The sequence below is a fragment of the Aythya fuligula genome, chromosome 7 (genome assembly GCF_009819795.1).
Source record: "Aythya fuligula isolate bAytFul2 chromosome 7, bAytFul2.pri, whole genome shotgun sequence".
NCBI classification, from domain to species: Eukaryota; Metazoa; Chordata; class Aves; order Anseriformes; family Anatidae; genus Aythya; species Aythya fuligula.
The window spans coordinates 5,144,685-5,160,248 of NC_045565.1; the positions used below are offsets into that span (position 1 = coordinate 5,144,685).

Sequence of the window (15,564 nt, forward strand, 5' to 3'; positions counted from 1 at the left end):
CTGCTGCGGTTCAGCTTGGGCTCTCGCAGCATCCTCAGATAAGCTGAGCTCCTCCTCTGCCCTCCTAAGGGGTGAGGAGATAAGGCTTTGTGGTAGAAATGGTTACTCAAAGGGTGATATTTTTTTTTCTTTTGCTTCTGTTTTTGTTGTAAAGAATGAGGAAAAAAATGCCAATAAACACCCGTAAGCATTAGTCATACCAAAATACTGGCAGACCTGAGTGAAAGTAGCGTGCCCTTGCAGAGCATCCCTGGTGGCAGCGGGCTGAAGATCAACAACCCGTGGCTGGAGGGAATGGCATCACCTCTGCAGCAGGCACGGTGCAAGGGGATTTCGAGGTCTGACCCCCCAGGAAATCCCCCGATGGACTCTGCCCTTGGGCCTCCTGCGGGATGGCGAGGACAGGGCTTGGTGCACCAGCACTGTGGCTGTGCTCCTGGCTGGACACCTCGCACCCCCTCCCTGTCCTGGATTGCCACGGGTCCTTCAAGTCCTCTCCCAGCTCTGTTCCTTTGGCCTTTCCCAAAGCTTTGTTCTGTAGGATTTGGATCGGTGCTGCTGGAAGCATCAGAGACCTCAGCTACCAGCCTGGGTGAAGCCCCAAGGAATGGCACCGGGCTCTGTGCACAGCATTGCTCACTGCGCCTGCGATGCTCCCCAGGACGATGGGGACGCTTTTGGGAGGAGCTGGCAGCACCAGCTGCTGCGTTTGCACAAACCTGCTGCTCTCGTTCTAAGGAAAGAGATTTCAACCACGGCATGGCGTAAGCAGAAGACACAAAGAGGCGCGTGAGCCACCCGGCGGGGAGCAGCGCGGAGATTTGCAAGCTGTGACCTGCACTGCTTCTTGCAGCACGCTTCCTCAAAATGTAGAGCAGGGCTCTGCAGCCAGAGCGCTGCCGGGAGGTGAGAGAGATGGAGAGATAAGGGGGGAGGTGGAGGCGAGGCAGGGTGGCAGCAGGGTCACACCTCGCCGGGGAGCAACATGCGCTCGCTTGGCGGTTTGCGCATCTCCCCCGTCCTGCATGCCAACTCTATTTGTTGTGTCTAACAAAGACAGCGGGCAGGACAGCCCCCGCTCGCACGTGGGGATGCTCTTGGTGTTTTCAGCTCTTACAGCCGCGAAACGGCTCAGGACTTCTGCTCAAACCACTTCAGAGCAGAGGCAGGGAGATGAAACGCAGCCATGCCAGAGCGAGCGGGAGGAAAGTAAGGATGTAGGCTGAAAGCAAAGGCATGGCGGCTCCTTCACGGGGCAGGCAGCAGCCCCCAAAACATCCCACAGCAACAGCTCTGGCTGCCAGAACGTGCCAACTATGATCTGGACCCTGAGCCACAACCTGAATCAAAGCGCTTGGGGTTCATATGTGCATCACCAGACCACCACGGCATCCCCGCAGAGCCACGCGCTGTGCATCCAGCACCCACCCCAAACTTTCCCAGCACTTCCACTCGTACCTTCCGCACTCAGCACCCCAAAACTCAACCCGCTGGCCCCAAAACATGTGTCCCGGTGGCTCACCGACAGGGACGGGTTGCCCTCATCCTCCACGGTGACCAGCAGGCAGTAGGAGCTCTGCCGCTCGCGGTCGGGTGGCGAGGGCCGCGTGGCGATCTCTCCGGTGACGCGGTCCATGCGGAAGGTGAGGTCCTCGTTCCCGCGGGTGATGTAGTAGGACAGGACGCTGTTGAGGCCGGCGTCCCGGTCGGTGGCACGCACCTGGACCACCGCCGTGCCCCCGCCGACGTTCTGCAGGGTGGATGGACACGTAACCCATCACAGCACGGCATAACGCATAAAATACATCCTTTGTAATAGTCATAATACAGACTGTGTTTTTTCCAAGCTGCTTTAGGCACCAAACCCCAACCCTACACCCACCAAAGCAGCTCCCCTTGACCTGCGATGAAGCAGTTTGGTTGTGCATTAGGCACTATCCGGGCTGGCGCATCCTTAAAGAGTGCAGAACCCAAAGGTGAAGGCTGTATAATGCACTCGGAGCACAGCTAATTATTTTTGGATGATCCCATTACGGGGGAAATCAAGAGAGAATTTCTATTCTTCAACCAGCTCCAACCATGTATTAAAGAGATAAGGAAATCCTAGCAGGGCAATAACTTTAATGCCAAGCTATTCATCATGAGCAGCACTCCCATGCTTCCGAGTGTCACCGGCTATTACTTATATTTCATTTTTCACCCTCAAATGGAGAACCCCCGGCCCAGGAATTAAACCGGCAGGAAATAAGTTGTCTTTTCTCATGCTTGATCGTGTTTTATTGCTTAATTATCCAGCTCCCTCGGAGCTGTCTCTCCTCCCGGGGGCTCACCTCGCTCACGCTCACGTTGTAGCCGAAGGGGCTCTCGATGACGGGCGGGTTGTCGTTGACATCGAGGATGGTGACCCGCAGGGTGTGCTCCTTCCTCCGCGGGGGCACGCCGCCATCTGAGGCTTGGATCTGTGGTCGGGGGGTGTGTACGTGTCATTTTCGGCCATGGTGAAGCCCAAACGAGGCAGGGGGAGCGTGGCGGGGGCTCGGCTCACCCGCAAGGTGTAGCGGTCCAGCAGCTCCCGGTCGAGCGGCCGAGCCACCAGCACCTCGCCGTAGGTGTTGTTGGTGGTGCGGATCTCAAACGCCCGCCCCACGTTCCCTGCTGTCAGCGAGAACGTCACCTGCGGGGGAGGAGAAGGGCAAGCAACGTGGGGCTGGGAGGACAGGAAGGAGACCCTACAATAATAAACCCGGAGACACCCTCAGAGCATCTTAAGATGGTCCAATGTGGGTGGATGCAGGGGTACGTGGACACCCCACAGCAGCCAGCCCTGGTCTCACACTACCAGGGTGGCACCGAGCTTGTGTCCTGTCCCCCCAAGGGGACACAGAGGAGAGGAAAGGACCAGGAAGGTGCCACGGGGAAGGTGGCACCACCGCCCCACCTGCCCGTTGCTGCCCGCGTCGGGGTCGCGGGCCAGGACCACGGCCACCCGCCGGCCGACCGGGCTGTCCTCTGCCACGCTGACGGCCGAGTCGGAGGTGATGTCAAACTGGGGGCTGTTGTCGTTCTCGTCCAGGACCGTGATGGTCACCTGCAGGCACAGCAAGGTGAGGGCAGGACCTGGAAACCCTGGGCTATCACGTCTCCATCCCAACCTCCCACGCCAAATCGCTGGCAGCACGAGCAGGAGCCGTCCCGCCCGGGAATGGCGTGGATATTTGAACCCAGGAGCTGCAGCTGCAGAGGAGGAGGAGGGAGGAAGAGGCAGGAGAAAGACAGCAAGCACTCGAGCATTGCGCTTTGCATGCCGGAGGTGACAAAGGAGCGGGCTACCTCGGCCACAATTAGCCACAGGAAATGCTCTCATCGCCCGGGCAATTACAGACCCACACGGCCGCACACAAACGGGAGAGGAAGAGCCTTTCTGTTCCCGGGGCTCTATTTATGGGGGCCCCCCGGCCCCCAGGTGCGGCGGGGCTCAACGCCACGACATCCCGGAGGAAGCCTGGGGCGAGCCGCTGCGGTTATTGTTGGCGATGAATGGAAACCAGGGAGTGGGGAGCGTGGGGAGCACGGTGAGGGGGTCCCCGCGGCTCGACGTCTGGGACTGGTCCTGCCCCCCCTGAGGTGATGCTGGTGTGATGGACGTGCTGCTTACCTTCTGTCGGAGGGGAAGCAGAGAAAACAAAGAGGAAAAAAAAACAAGAGAGTGGTGGTGAGGAGTCGGGCACGTGTCTTCCAGCCCACCGTGGGGCAGGGTGGGCACGTCCCTGTGGGGCTTTAGCTAATCTGTGGGAGGCTGGAGCAGGGGGCAGCGAGGCCACCAGCACCCATGAGCTTGGGAATGGCAACCGCGGCCTCCTTGCTACCTCCTTCCTCCAGCATCACCTTCATCACCCCGATACGAGGTCTTAAAACACAAGAACAAGCTGCTGGCTTCGAAACCACCCCCCTGCCAGGGGCCCAGGTGTCCCAAACTGGCCCATTTCTGGTTTCTGTCCGTGCCAGCCCAGCCGCCGGTGCCTGCCTGCGCCCCGTGTGCCACCCGCTGCGGCGGGGAGATGCAAATCACCCCCGCTCGGCTGCCTTCGAAACTGCCAAATATAACACTCCCCATCAGCACAAACCGCGGGGAAGTAGTTCGAGGCCCCCCAGATTTACCTACGAAGGGTTTAGTTTGGTAAGAGATCTGCAAACCCTACTGTTGTCTCGTGTGTGCGTGCGCGTGTGTTCCGAGAAATATGACACTGTGATATGCAGAAGATAAAATGCAGTGGCCCGTGCTCATGCAAAAGCAGGGTTTCCCCCAAATCGGGGTTTCCAGACCCTACTGTTTGCCTGCACGGGTTGGAGAAGTGCAGGGTACGGGAGTAGAGCTTGTACGAATGGGCAATGGAGGGCACTGACTTGATTTTGGGCATTCCCAAAACCCGGGCAAGAGGGGGAAGATGAAGCCACTCACCACCGTAGAGTCAACCTTCGGCCCCCCGTCATCGGCCACCACCGTCAGGGTGTAGAAATCCCCCTTCTCCCGGTCCACCTGGCCTTTGACCGTGATCACGCCCTGCCGAGGGCAAAGAGCCACGTCCACCACCAGCCCAAGAGCCCACAGTGGCCAACCCAACCGAGGAAGACCACGCTGAGGAAGACCACTCACGGTGACGCCGTTGATCTTGAAGAGGGACAGCGCCTGGGCGTTGGTGTTGGGGTCGAACTTGTAGGTGATCTGGTTGAGGTTGTCGATGGAGCGCGCCTGCACGCGGAGCACCTCGGAGCCCAGCGGGATGTTCTCCACGATGATGGCCTCGTAGCTGCTGTTGGAGAACTGCACGGCCTCGTCCAGCTCGTTCAGCAGGCTGACGTACACGCTGCAGAAGCCCTGGTTGTTGGGGGGCGCCTGGTCCGTGGCCGAGACGTTCATCAGGTAGCTGGTTTTGGTCTCATAGTCCAGGTAGTCAATGGTGGTGATGAGGCCGGTGCTCTCATCGATCTCAAACTTCCCTTCGGCGCCCGACAGGATCTTGTAGCTCACCAGCCCGCCGTTCCCTGGGGCAGGAGCATGGCGAATTGGGACTGAGCACCCCACGGGGGCAGGACCACCGAGGCTGAGCCCACCCCATGGGGTTTTTGGCCCCGTGCCCAGCTCCCTACCAGTGTCTCGGTCCGTGGCCCGCACCACCGCCACCGAGGTCCCGATGCCGGCCGTCTCCCGCAGCCCCAGGCGGTTGTACTGCCGCTGGGTGAACACCGGCACCTCGTCATTGACGTCCTCCACGTAGACGATCACCTGCAAAACCCCCCCAAAAAATGTGGGGGGAGGGCACGATGAATTCAGAGGACCAAACCCACACGGCACAAACCGCCGGGTCCCCTTCCCCTGCCTGTGAATCCATCCCCTGTAATTCCGGGACAATTTATGATCCCCTGCCCCAAACCTCCCCGACCAGTGGCCCTACACTGCAGGAGCGCTTCTGGCTTCGTGGGAAACGTGCAGAGCTCACGGCCAGAGGGTCAAGCTGCCTTTTCTCGCCTTTCCCCAGGGACAGCCTCGCTCCTTCTGCTTTCCGACTGGTGCCGCAGGCTCATAGCGCTCAGCCAGAGCCTGCCACCAGCTCGGTGGGTCTAAAAATAAATATGGTGTGACCAGAGGGGTGGGATGGTGGATCGAGTTTCGTGGGAACCCCTCCTGGAGGAAGGAAGTCGCTGTTTCACTGCTCAGGATCGTTACAATTAGGCCCTCTCTAATTTAACTAGGTGCTTGGCCCTGTGGTTTCCAGCATGCCGAGGCACTCCGCAGCCCCAGTGCACCCACATGTCACAGGAAAATAAAATAAAATAAAAAAACAACAACACAACAAAACACCCCCACCACCAAAACCCTCTTCTCCACCCACGGAGACTTTCCGTCAGCATTTCCATGCCAGGTCTCTCGAGTTTCCTGCGCGCCTGCCTCCGCTCGGCAAGGGCTGGAAATTACTGCCGGCTGCTGCAGCACCCCTGGGGGCTGCCGAGAGCACTCCAAGCTCAGCCCCGGGCTCCGTACCCGCACGGAGCTCCGCATGGGGCCCTGCTCCGTGTTGTAGGCTTCCACCTCCAGCACGTGGGACGAGTTCTGCTCCCTGTCCAGGGGCCGCAAGCCGCGCATCACCAGCCCGCTGCTGGGGTTGATCCGAAAGTTGTGGTGCTCGTTCCCTATGGGGGGGCGAGGAAGAGACAGCGGTGGTGCCCCCCTGCTGCCCCAAATGTGTTCTGTGCAGCACCAAGGTGGCTCCAGGAGCATCCTGCCCAGCCCCACATGGAGCTGGACTTACCCCTGACGATCCTGTACCACACTCTCCCGTTCACACCCTCGTCTGCGTCCGTGGCTTTCACCTTTGTGAGGAAAGCAAAGCAGGGGGTGAAGCTTGCAGAGCACAGCCCAGCAGGGTCAGGATGGGCTCAGGGTGAGCATGGGGACCTCAGCTGCTGCACAATGGTCCCCTCTGGTGTCCCCGAGCAACACTGCAGTCCCTTGCCCAGGGACACCGCTTCCCAAAAAGCATCCAAGCCAAGAAGCTTGCTGCTTGCAAACCATCCGGGTGAGGACGCCCAGGCTGTGGGCACACCAGCTCCCACCCACAGTAAAGCTATCGAGCCAGCCCAAACGGTACAGCTAGGAAAATTTAGGAGAGGGAGACCAAGCTTTGCAGCATTTTGTGCCATTCACTGCCCTGCTGTGCCCCGAAAACTGCTCCCGGGCCCTGCGGTTTTGGCTGGACGTGGTTTCCTCCTGCGTCACGCAGCGAGCGATGCTCGCCTCCGCTGCTGCAGCATCTCGCTTTCCACCCAGCTCACCCCTGCTGGTTCTCTCAGAGTTTCCATCAGCAATTAAAGGCATTTAGCTGAGGCCTTCGGAACAATTTTTTTTTTTTTTTTTAAATATTTGACTGGGGGAAGCCTGGCTGCCCCGTGGATGGCAGAGGCACCAGCGGACCCATGCCCCCATGGCCAGGTGCTGCTCAGCAGCCGGGGTGGAAGCACGGGTGCTGCGGCTCTCTGCCCAAAACCTGCTTCAATAAACAAGCTGCAGGAGCAGGTAAACACGCCTGTGGCTGCACAGAAGTGGCCTTTGGAAGCTGGCAGCCACTGCTGGCTTGGACACAACACTCCTTTCTGCTGGCAGAGCGTGCAGCAGCCAGCAGGAGCCTGAAGCACTTACAGAAGTCACTGGGAAAAGGGAAAAGTGGTTTAATTCCTGCAGGGAGGTTCCTGCTCTCCTCCTGCCCTGGGATGCTGTGCTTTGGGACCACCTGTGATGCCCTCATCCCGTGGGAGCAGGGACAAAGCTGCTGGGAGAAGGACTTGAGGCAGCAGGAGCCTTCCCAGGCTGGAAGGCAGGTTGGAAGGGGTGCTGGAAGCCCGAGTGAATGCCCACATTCATTAAGGGTTGGCCGAGCCATTCAGCCCTGCCCGCGGCTCGCTCAAAGGGGAACAAAAAGCAAAGCAGGAGCCCAAATGCTCAGAGCTCTCTTTGCATGCACTCTCCTCCCTCCCTGTGGAAATCCCTGCTCTCAGCTCCTTTTGGGAGGCAGATGGGAGGCAGCTGGCCAAGGGACCTCACAAACGCAGAGGTTTTCTCTTCCTCCCCACTAAATTATTGGGGTGAATTCCTTATTTTTCTCCCAGTCCTTGGGAGGAAGATCCTCCCTGGGGTAGGGCGATCCACGTGCCTGCACAATGCTGCTGGCGGCCGGGATGTCCTCGGGGACACTGGCTTCGTAGCTGCTCTGCAGGAAGATGGGGCGGTTGTCGTTGACATCCAGCACGGTGACGAAGACGGTGGCAGTCCCCGTGCGACGGTTCCCCGTGGGGCCGTTGTCTGTAGGGGGGAAGAAAGTAGCAGGGGGGTTTGGTCACCACCACCTCTTTGCACGGGGGGTGCCCAGCCTTTGGCAGCTCCACCAGTGCTACCCTGGGTGTCTGTTTCACTGGGAAATAGGGGACAGGCCCTTAGGACAGGCAGCGACCCCGTTACCAAGAGGGTTTGCAGTTTAATAGGGTGCTTTGTGCTGGAAGGGGCTGCTGGAGGTGAGGGGTTGGGGAGGTGGGCGCCGTGCAGCATCTCTGTGGCACCTGCAATGCTGCACCCACAAGATTTCCTAGCAGGCCACTTATTTCTCCACTCAAAAGGGACACCAAGCCTTCTGCACACAGGCACATCATTATAAAGCACTGGGGACGGTGGCCAGGATGCCTTTGGTGCCCGTGCCAGGTGGCTGGGGACGAGCTGGCAGGCGCTGAACTGCAGCCTGGCTGGGCATTAGGGGAGCGATGCTGTGGTGCTGGGGATAAACACAAAAAAGAAAACCCCAGGACCAAGGGGCGAAGTGGCCGTCTTCTAAAATCATGGTGGGACCAGGGCACGATAGCGGGCATGGGCTGTGAGGTGCTGGCACCAAGCACGGGTGCTTCAGAGGTCGCAGGGACGGGGAGAAACCCTCACCGATGGCCTCCAGGATCAGAGCGTACGACGCCACCGTCTCCCTGTCCAGGCTCACGACCGTCCTCACCACCCCGTCCCTGAAGCCCACGCTGAATTTGCCATCCTGGTTTCCACCTGCAGCAAGGAACAAGGACCGGGATGTCATCCTCACCAGGGCAGGGGAAAAAAAACAAACACCCCTGATGCGACACATCTGGGATGCCCCGACACAAACACGCATTGCTGGATGCCCTCCCGGCAGCATTAAGCTTTAAGCTTGTAGGGGATGCTCAGGGGGAAAAGGTTTGCAAGAGCCCCTGGCAGAGCTGGAGCTGCAGTGGGGCTGTGCAGCAGAGGGCGATACCGCCCCAGTTTTGGGAACGCGAGCCACCCCGTGCTCCTAACCACCGCGTCCCAAAAGCTGGGGCTTTCCCCTAAACTTCACCCATTCCCCACGCTGGGTAGCAGGAGTTTTGAGCCGAAAACATACCCAAACCTTTAGAGAAGCTCCCCAAATCCCCCCGAAAGCCAGCCTGGTGAAAATCAGCGGGAGAAAGGCTCCCCATCTGGGTGAGCAGGGGGTGACATACCTGTGATGAAGTAGCTGAGCTCGGCGTTGAGCCCGACGTCGGCGTCCGTGCAGTTGAGCCGGACCACCTTGAAATCCCGGGCCACGTCCTCGGGCAGCGACACGTTGTAGATGGCTGGGAAGAAGGTGGGGCTCTCATCGTTCACATCCAGCACTGCAAGAGGGAGAAGGGCTGAGCGTCACCAGGGCTGCAGCCAGCTCCCCAAAAAACCACCCCCCTGCTGCACCGAGCATCCCGGAGCATCCCCTTGAGGATAACCCACAAATTTCGGGACCTTTGATGGTGAGGGTGCTGGTGGAGCTCTTGGAGGGCGCGCCAGCATCGCTGGCCACCACCCGCAGGTAGTACTCGGCGATCTTCTCCCGGTCCAGCACGGCGGTGGAGGTGACGAGCCCGCTGGTGCTGTTGATGAGGAAATCCATGCGGGGCATCCCCACCTGCATGCGGTACGTCACCCGCCCGTTGGGGCCCTCATCCAGGTCGATGGCCACCACCTGCGGGGAGAGGATGGAGGGAAGGGTGAGAACGGGGGACGAGGAGTGCCATTTGTAAACCCTGAGCCTCGGAGATGCCAGCTTGGAAAAAAAAGGGGGCCTTGAGGCACCACGGGGAGCGAGGGGTGGGATGCGCCCACCTGGAAGACGGAGGTGCCGGCGGGAAGCCCCTCGGCGATCTCGGCGGCGAAGGGCAGGTTTTGGAAGGTGGGGTCGTTGTCGTTGAGGTCCAGCAGGTTGACAAACACCGTGGCGCTGCTGGTGGCTCGCAGGGGTGGCCGCCCACCTGCGGGGGAACAATGGGGCAGGGGGCAAGGTCAGTGCCTCCTGCCCGAGAACGAGGTCCCCACGCAGGGAGAGCTCCCCGGGGGCAGGCAGGATGCTCTGTCCTTAACCCTGTCCTCCTGGCAGCACGGATGGGACAGCACAGTGCCAACATGGGAAGGGGCAGAGTTCAGGTTCAACGTGACCCTCTGCTCTTCAAAACCAGCTGGAGACATGCAAAGGGCAAGCAACAAGCAGCAGTGCTACCATCCTCCTCCAGAAATTCCCTATATTTTCTGCTCTTCTGAGCCTGAGACTCACGTGCCAGGTCCCAAGGACCGCCTGGCTCTGTCCCTGCCCTCAACACCCGCATCCTCGCACTCACAGTCGGTGACCGACACCACGATCCTGCGCATCAGCTCAGCCTCCTGCGGGTTGGGGTTCTCGCGGTCCAGCAGCACGCCCGAGGTGCGGATCTTGCCGCTGGTGCTGTTGAGGCTGTAGAACTTGTTGGGGGGGCGGATGCTGTACACCACCGTGCCGTTCTCCCCCAGGTCCGGGTCCACGGCCACCACCTGGAACATGGGAGAATTAAAACCAAGAGGCCGGCGAGGATCCGGGGCTCCCAGGTGGGGCTTCGCCGGTGTCTGGTAGCGTGGCTGAGCTGTGTTTCCATGACGCCTCGCAGGGACTGTGCGTCCCCAAGCGCTGTATTGAATTTCACCGAAATTGTCTTGCAAGCCCAGCAGGTGCTGGCATGGCAAGGGAGCCGTGAGCACGCAGCAGCCGCTGGCTTTTTGCTTTTTAAATAAAGGCAGCTAGAAATAGGCACCCTTCAGAAAAATAAAATAAAGGGGACAAGGAGGCGTGCTAAGGAACTTGTGCTGCTGCAGAGGAAACGCTGGAAGCAATTCACTGGTGGAGTTCCCCTCCACGCCGGATATCTGGTGCTTTGCTGTTCCCTCCGTGATGTTTTAATTACCGGGGACATTTCCATAAAAACAAACTCAAACCCAACTTCATTGCACTTTTAACTTTCCCAGCTCCTGCTGCTCATCCCAGCTGAATTCCCACCGTAGGGGTGAGAGTGATTAGCTCCCAGCCGCTAATTGGGAAGTCCATGTAAGATGACCACAGCCCCCACAGAGGCTCTCTGCCACCCTTTGAAGACGTGGGGAGAGCACGGGGGGACCTGCAGGCTCCCCCAGGAGGGGCTGGGGGATGCAAGAGACCCCATGGAGACTTGACACCTCCTGCCTCGCCTGCCAGACCTTTTGGTCCCCTCCTCAGCAGTTTTCTCTCGCAGCCTTCCCCATTACAACATTTTGTGGATTCTCCTCACTTTCCCCTCATTTATTTTCCGTTTCGTGCCCGTCATTTTTCTCCCGGCGTGATGGAGTGCAAGCCTCGTGCTCTCCTTCTCTTTTATTTCACCAGCGGGATTTGAAAGGCTGTAAATCAATGTCTTTCAGAGAGGTCCTTGAAGGAGGTCGCAGGCGAGGCTAAGAAAAGGAGGACTTGGCCAAAACCCACACAATTGGGGGAAAAAAAATAACCCCAGCAGAGCGGAGAAACACACGGGGTGGGCAGCGAGCAGGAACCTTAAGGATTGACATCTGCAAGGCTTGGGGAGGAAACCTGGCCGTGGGAGGAGGAGGAGAAGAAGGAGGAGGCATTGTCGGCTGCCTCCCCACGCACGTACCGTGGTGACATCCGAGTTGGGGGGGGTCATTTCCACCAGGTTGATGAAGTAGGGCTCGTCCTTCCACATGGGGTAGTTGTCGTTGATGTCTAGCAGCGTGATGTTCACCTGCAAAGCAGAGCTCAGACTCAGCTGCCGTCACATCTGCGCGAGCACTAGGGGTGGTGGTGGTTTATTTTATTTTTTTTCCTTGCCCTAATTGCAGCCTGTGTTGCACAAAGCCTATTTTTTGCCTTTCAGTGAAGGTATCAGGAGAGCATCCTCCCATCTGAAAGGGAACCCAGCACCCCAAGGTGTGTCCTGCCTCTGGGATGCTCCATGGGGAGCTTCCAGTTTCCAACCAGGATCCTACCCCTCCTGATGGTCCTCAACATGGTGACAATTATTTCAGGGAACTCTTTGGCACAACAGAAATGTTCCTCTGTTCTGTGGGATATCTATCCTACAACCCAGCCAGGCATTTGGGGAGAAGGAGAACCCAAACGCAATGAAATGCTCCAACATGGAGCCATAGAGATGGGTCCTCGCCTTCTGACCTGATATTTCCAGAGGTTTTTAGAGCCTCTTTTGCAAACGAGAGGAACATCTGCGAGGGGCAAGGCAAAGCCACTGCCAGGAGGCTCCAATCTGCTGCACAATGTCCCACACCTCCACCAGACCCTTGCGAGGAGCCCACGAATCAAAGAAGCAGTTGGAAGCCCTTGATCCAGGCAGTGTGTGAATAGCAGTCATCAGGCACAACTAAGCGCTCCTGCAGGCTCTCCAACCAAGCATTTTCTCAAGAGGCACTGACAAAGGGAGCCGTGCTGCTGGAGGAACACGCTCCTGCTGCCGCGATCGCGCGGAGAGATGGACATGCAAAGCACTAGAAGGTCAAGTGGCGCCACGGTACGTGGCTGGCCGGGATGGAGAGCCTCATTTCCAGACCTACACGCCCCGGGGAGGCATTCTGCATGGGCTGTGGGCTGCAGGAGAGGCACCAGGCTGTCCTGGGGAAGGTCCTGGGGCCAGCCTGCACTCACCATGGCAATGCCCGTCTTCTGGTGGTGCCCCACGCCCCCGTCCACAGCTCGGACAATGAGGATGTATTCAGATTTGGCCTCCCGGTCCAGCAGAGATGTAGTCGTGATCTCCCCTGCAACCAGAGGGGATGAAAGGGATGGGGGATGTTGTATGGTCACTTCCCACCTGGGGCTTGGGGAACAGCAGCACCAGTGGAAAAGGGGAGGCTCCAAAATGGAGACAGGAGGGGCCCTGGAAGGGGTTTACAGGCATCATCCTGTAAATACATAAAGATACCCATGCCTTCCCTTCCTCCTGGGGGCTATGTGCTGTTTTGGGCTCCCCAAACCCCAAAAGAACCTCTTCTTCACACAGTGCCCGAGCTGCTCTACAGAGGCACTGGCACACCGTGGGAAGAGCTCATCCACGCAATGATTGGAGGGGCGAAACTAATCCCAGCAAGGGAAATTTGCAGGGCTAAAGGTCTTCCTAAAATACATCTGCCTCCAAACTCTCGTGGCACCGACTAATTCGTGCACTGAAAAAATTAATCACAGGACAAGTGGTTTGAGCGTACAGGTGTCGTAATGATGGATGGCTCCTGCCCACAGACTGGCACCCAGCTGAGCTCAGCCTTGTAGGACAGGCTTGGAGAGCCTGGACTCGGAGACCTGGTGGATAGCTCTTGGCTTCTCTGATGTCCCAGGACACACCATCAACACCCCTTCCCTCCTTCCTAGACCCCCATGTGGAGCTTCAGTTGGGGATGCTGGACAGACGGACAAAAGGAGCTCCTTGCTGCAGTGGTTGTAGCTTTGTCAGCATTCCTGCCCTTAATAAATCAAAAAGATACCCACAAAGGGGGCATTCATTCATTAGACCTCTGGATAATGCAAGCCCTAGCAGCCAAACCGCCAGCCTTTTCTCAAGGTCCCCTGGGACCTTCTGCTGGTGCCTCTCCCAAAACCTCCCCAGTGACCCAGCCTGGCCTCTCCCTTACATCGTGTTTCTCCTAAGCAGGCTGCTTGGGAAGGAGCTTGGGAAGGGGGAAACAAAAGGGAAGAAAACTGGGGGGGGAAATGAGGAATGGAGAAGAGCGAGCACATGCATGGAGGCTCACCTGAGCGAGCATTGATCCGAAAATGAGAGGAGCCCTCGAGGGAGTAGATGATCGACTCTTGCCCGTACTCCCTGGACCGGTCCAGGTCCGTGGCGTTGAGGAACAGCACGGTAGCACCTTGTGGGGGGGGGAAATAAACAAGGGCTGGAGGAGGCATCCACCCCATCACCCTGCCCCCCAGCACTTCAAGCAGTCCCCCAACGACTAAGGGGCTCCCCAAAAAATTGTCATGTGCCCCAGGCTGGCTGTGACACCCCCACAGCCCCAGGGGCTGCCTGGAGAGGAGCATGCCTCATACCTGCCATGATGTCCTCCACGACGGCTATCACGTAGGAGGGCTTGCTGAACATGGGTGGGTTGTCATTCTCATCCTGCAGCAAAGACAAGGGTGAGAATTTGGCTGGGAGGAGAGAGCTGAGCTGGGGGTGGTGTGAGGGGCTGCTACGGGTGGAAGATGCTCCCGCTTCGCAAGACCAGCTCGTGGGGGAAGGTGCAGAGGGCTGAGCACCAAATCCAGCAGCACAGAGAGGTGAGGATGGAGCTGCTGGGGTGTTAAAGCACTGCTGCAGGTTTTTGTTGTTGTGCTGGGGCTGCTCCAGAGATGTTTTCTCAGGCTCAGCTGCTCCTGCTGCCACCAAACTGGATATCAGAGGCAATTTCACGTGCCAACGATGCCCATCACACTGTAATTAAATTGCCATCCTCTGCTCCTGTTTCTGGAAGCAGGTGGGCTTTAGTCAGCCAGAGCATCACCCAGCTCTCCCCGCCGGGGCGAGGAGGAAACTGCAACCATCCCCAAGGCAAAGCTGGAAACAGAGAGACCTCACCCTCAGAGACCAGTTTAGGTGGGTACAAGCCAGGGCAGCTGCCACACCCTTTCGTTAGCAGTCCTGAATTAATCAGGCCGTGCTCAGCATCATGACGGCACGGTGAGACAGCTCCTGGGGAGGTAGGGGCTCATTTCTGGCCAGCTCTCCATCTGGGCAGGGTTATGGGAAGCCCGCTGCAGGACAGGGTAGGTCCCTCGTCCCGCATGAAGCCCAAAAAGCCTTTCAAAAAGCTGCCTGCCCCAAGCGGGGTGTCAGTGAGCGAGGCAGAGGCTTATTAGTGCTGATATCTCCCCGGCTCCCGGCGCCGCGCGCGCTATTAGTTCTGACTCGGCGGCTCCCGCTACAAAGCGTATTGTCCCCTAATGGGAGATCTACAAGGCGAGTTTGACTTCTTTATTAAAAACCAACAACCAACGGAGGAAAAAAAAAATCCCCTCCCTCTTCACTTGCTATTACTCTGCCTTTTCATGGCTCTTTTTTCCTGAAGTGCCGTTGTCAAACGCTTCCTCCTCATTTTCTTCCTATTCTCCCCATTATATATATATTTTTTTTTTACCCAGTTGAGAGAAAACCCCTTTGGTTGAGAGGCACAAAAGTGACGTCTACTTGAAAGCCACTGGCAGACAGTCAGCCAGGAGGCGATGACCAGTAGAAGCGTGCTCTTTGGGTAGACGTGTTCATGTTGAGCAACGTGGGGGCGCAGGGGTGTCCCTGGCCACCGCTGCCCCCCGTGGGGGCATCCCCCATGGGACATCCTTCACCTCGTACTTACAAACACCTCGATGGTGACGGGGACAGTGCTGTTGAGCGGTGGGTTGCCGGCGTCCTTGGCCATCACTGTCAAGTAGATGACCCCGTTGGTGACCTGCTCGTAGTCCAGGGGGTGGTTGACGCTTATCACTGGAAGGAAGCAAGGCTTGGTGCTCAGCACTGGGCAGGATGGGTTGGGGACAGCCCGCTGACGCCACCTTGGTGCTCACCTCCGTACCCTTCCGACACCGTGATGTCGAAATACTCGCGGAAGGCGGACGCCTGCACAATGCTGTAGGTGATCTGGTTGTTGGGAGGCGAGTCCTCGTCGGACGCCTAGGTGTGACGGGAGGC

The 15,564-nt window shown here is 58.3% G+C and overlaps 1 protein-coding gene across 1 annotated transcript in view; it reads right to left on the reverse strand.

Annotated features, from left to right (window-relative positions):
* Positions 1-15,564, reverse strand: part of CDH23 (cadherin related 23) — a 124,647-nt gene that overhangs the window by 25,065 nt on the left and 84,018 nt on the right. The window contains exons 16-37 of the mRNA XM_032191119.1: positions 15,441-15,546; positions 15,233-15,360; positions 13,929-14,001; positions 13,631-13,747; positions 12,531-12,643; positions 11,509-11,616; positions 10,192-10,381; positions 9,683-9,828; positions 9,323-9,542; positions 9,049-9,201; positions 8,480-8,593; positions 7,707-7,855; positions 6,309-6,369; positions 6,041-6,189; positions 5,149-5,284; positions 4,655-5,043; positions 4,460-4,561; positions 3,656-3,658; positions 2,939-3,088; positions 2,546-2,674; positions 2,331-2,459; positions 1,523-1,750 (exon numbers count right to left, since the gene is read on the reverse strand). Of these exons, the coding sequence (XP_032047010.1) occupies positions 1,523-1,750; positions 2,331-2,459; positions 2,546-2,674; positions 2,939-3,088; positions 3,656-3,658; positions 4,460-4,561; positions 4,655-5,043; positions 5,149-5,284; positions 6,041-6,189; positions 6,309-6,369; positions 7,707-7,855; positions 8,480-8,593; positions 9,049-9,201; positions 9,323-9,542; positions 9,683-9,828; positions 10,192-10,381; positions 11,509-11,616; positions 12,531-12,643; positions 13,631-13,747; positions 13,929-14,001; positions 15,233-15,360; positions 15,441-15,546 (3,093 nt within the window). The remainder of the gene's footprint in view (positions 1-1,522; positions 1,751-2,330; positions 2,460-2,545; positions 2,675-2,938; positions 3,089-3,655; positions 3,659-4,459; positions 4,562-4,654; positions 5,044-5,148; positions 5,285-6,040; positions 6,190-6,308; positions 6,370-7,706; positions 7,856-8,479; positions 8,594-9,048; positions 9,202-9,322; positions 9,543-9,682; positions 9,829-10,191; positions 10,382-11,508; positions 11,617-12,530; positions 12,644-13,630; positions 13,748-13,928; positions 14,002-15,232; positions 15,361-15,440; positions 15,547-15,564) is intronic.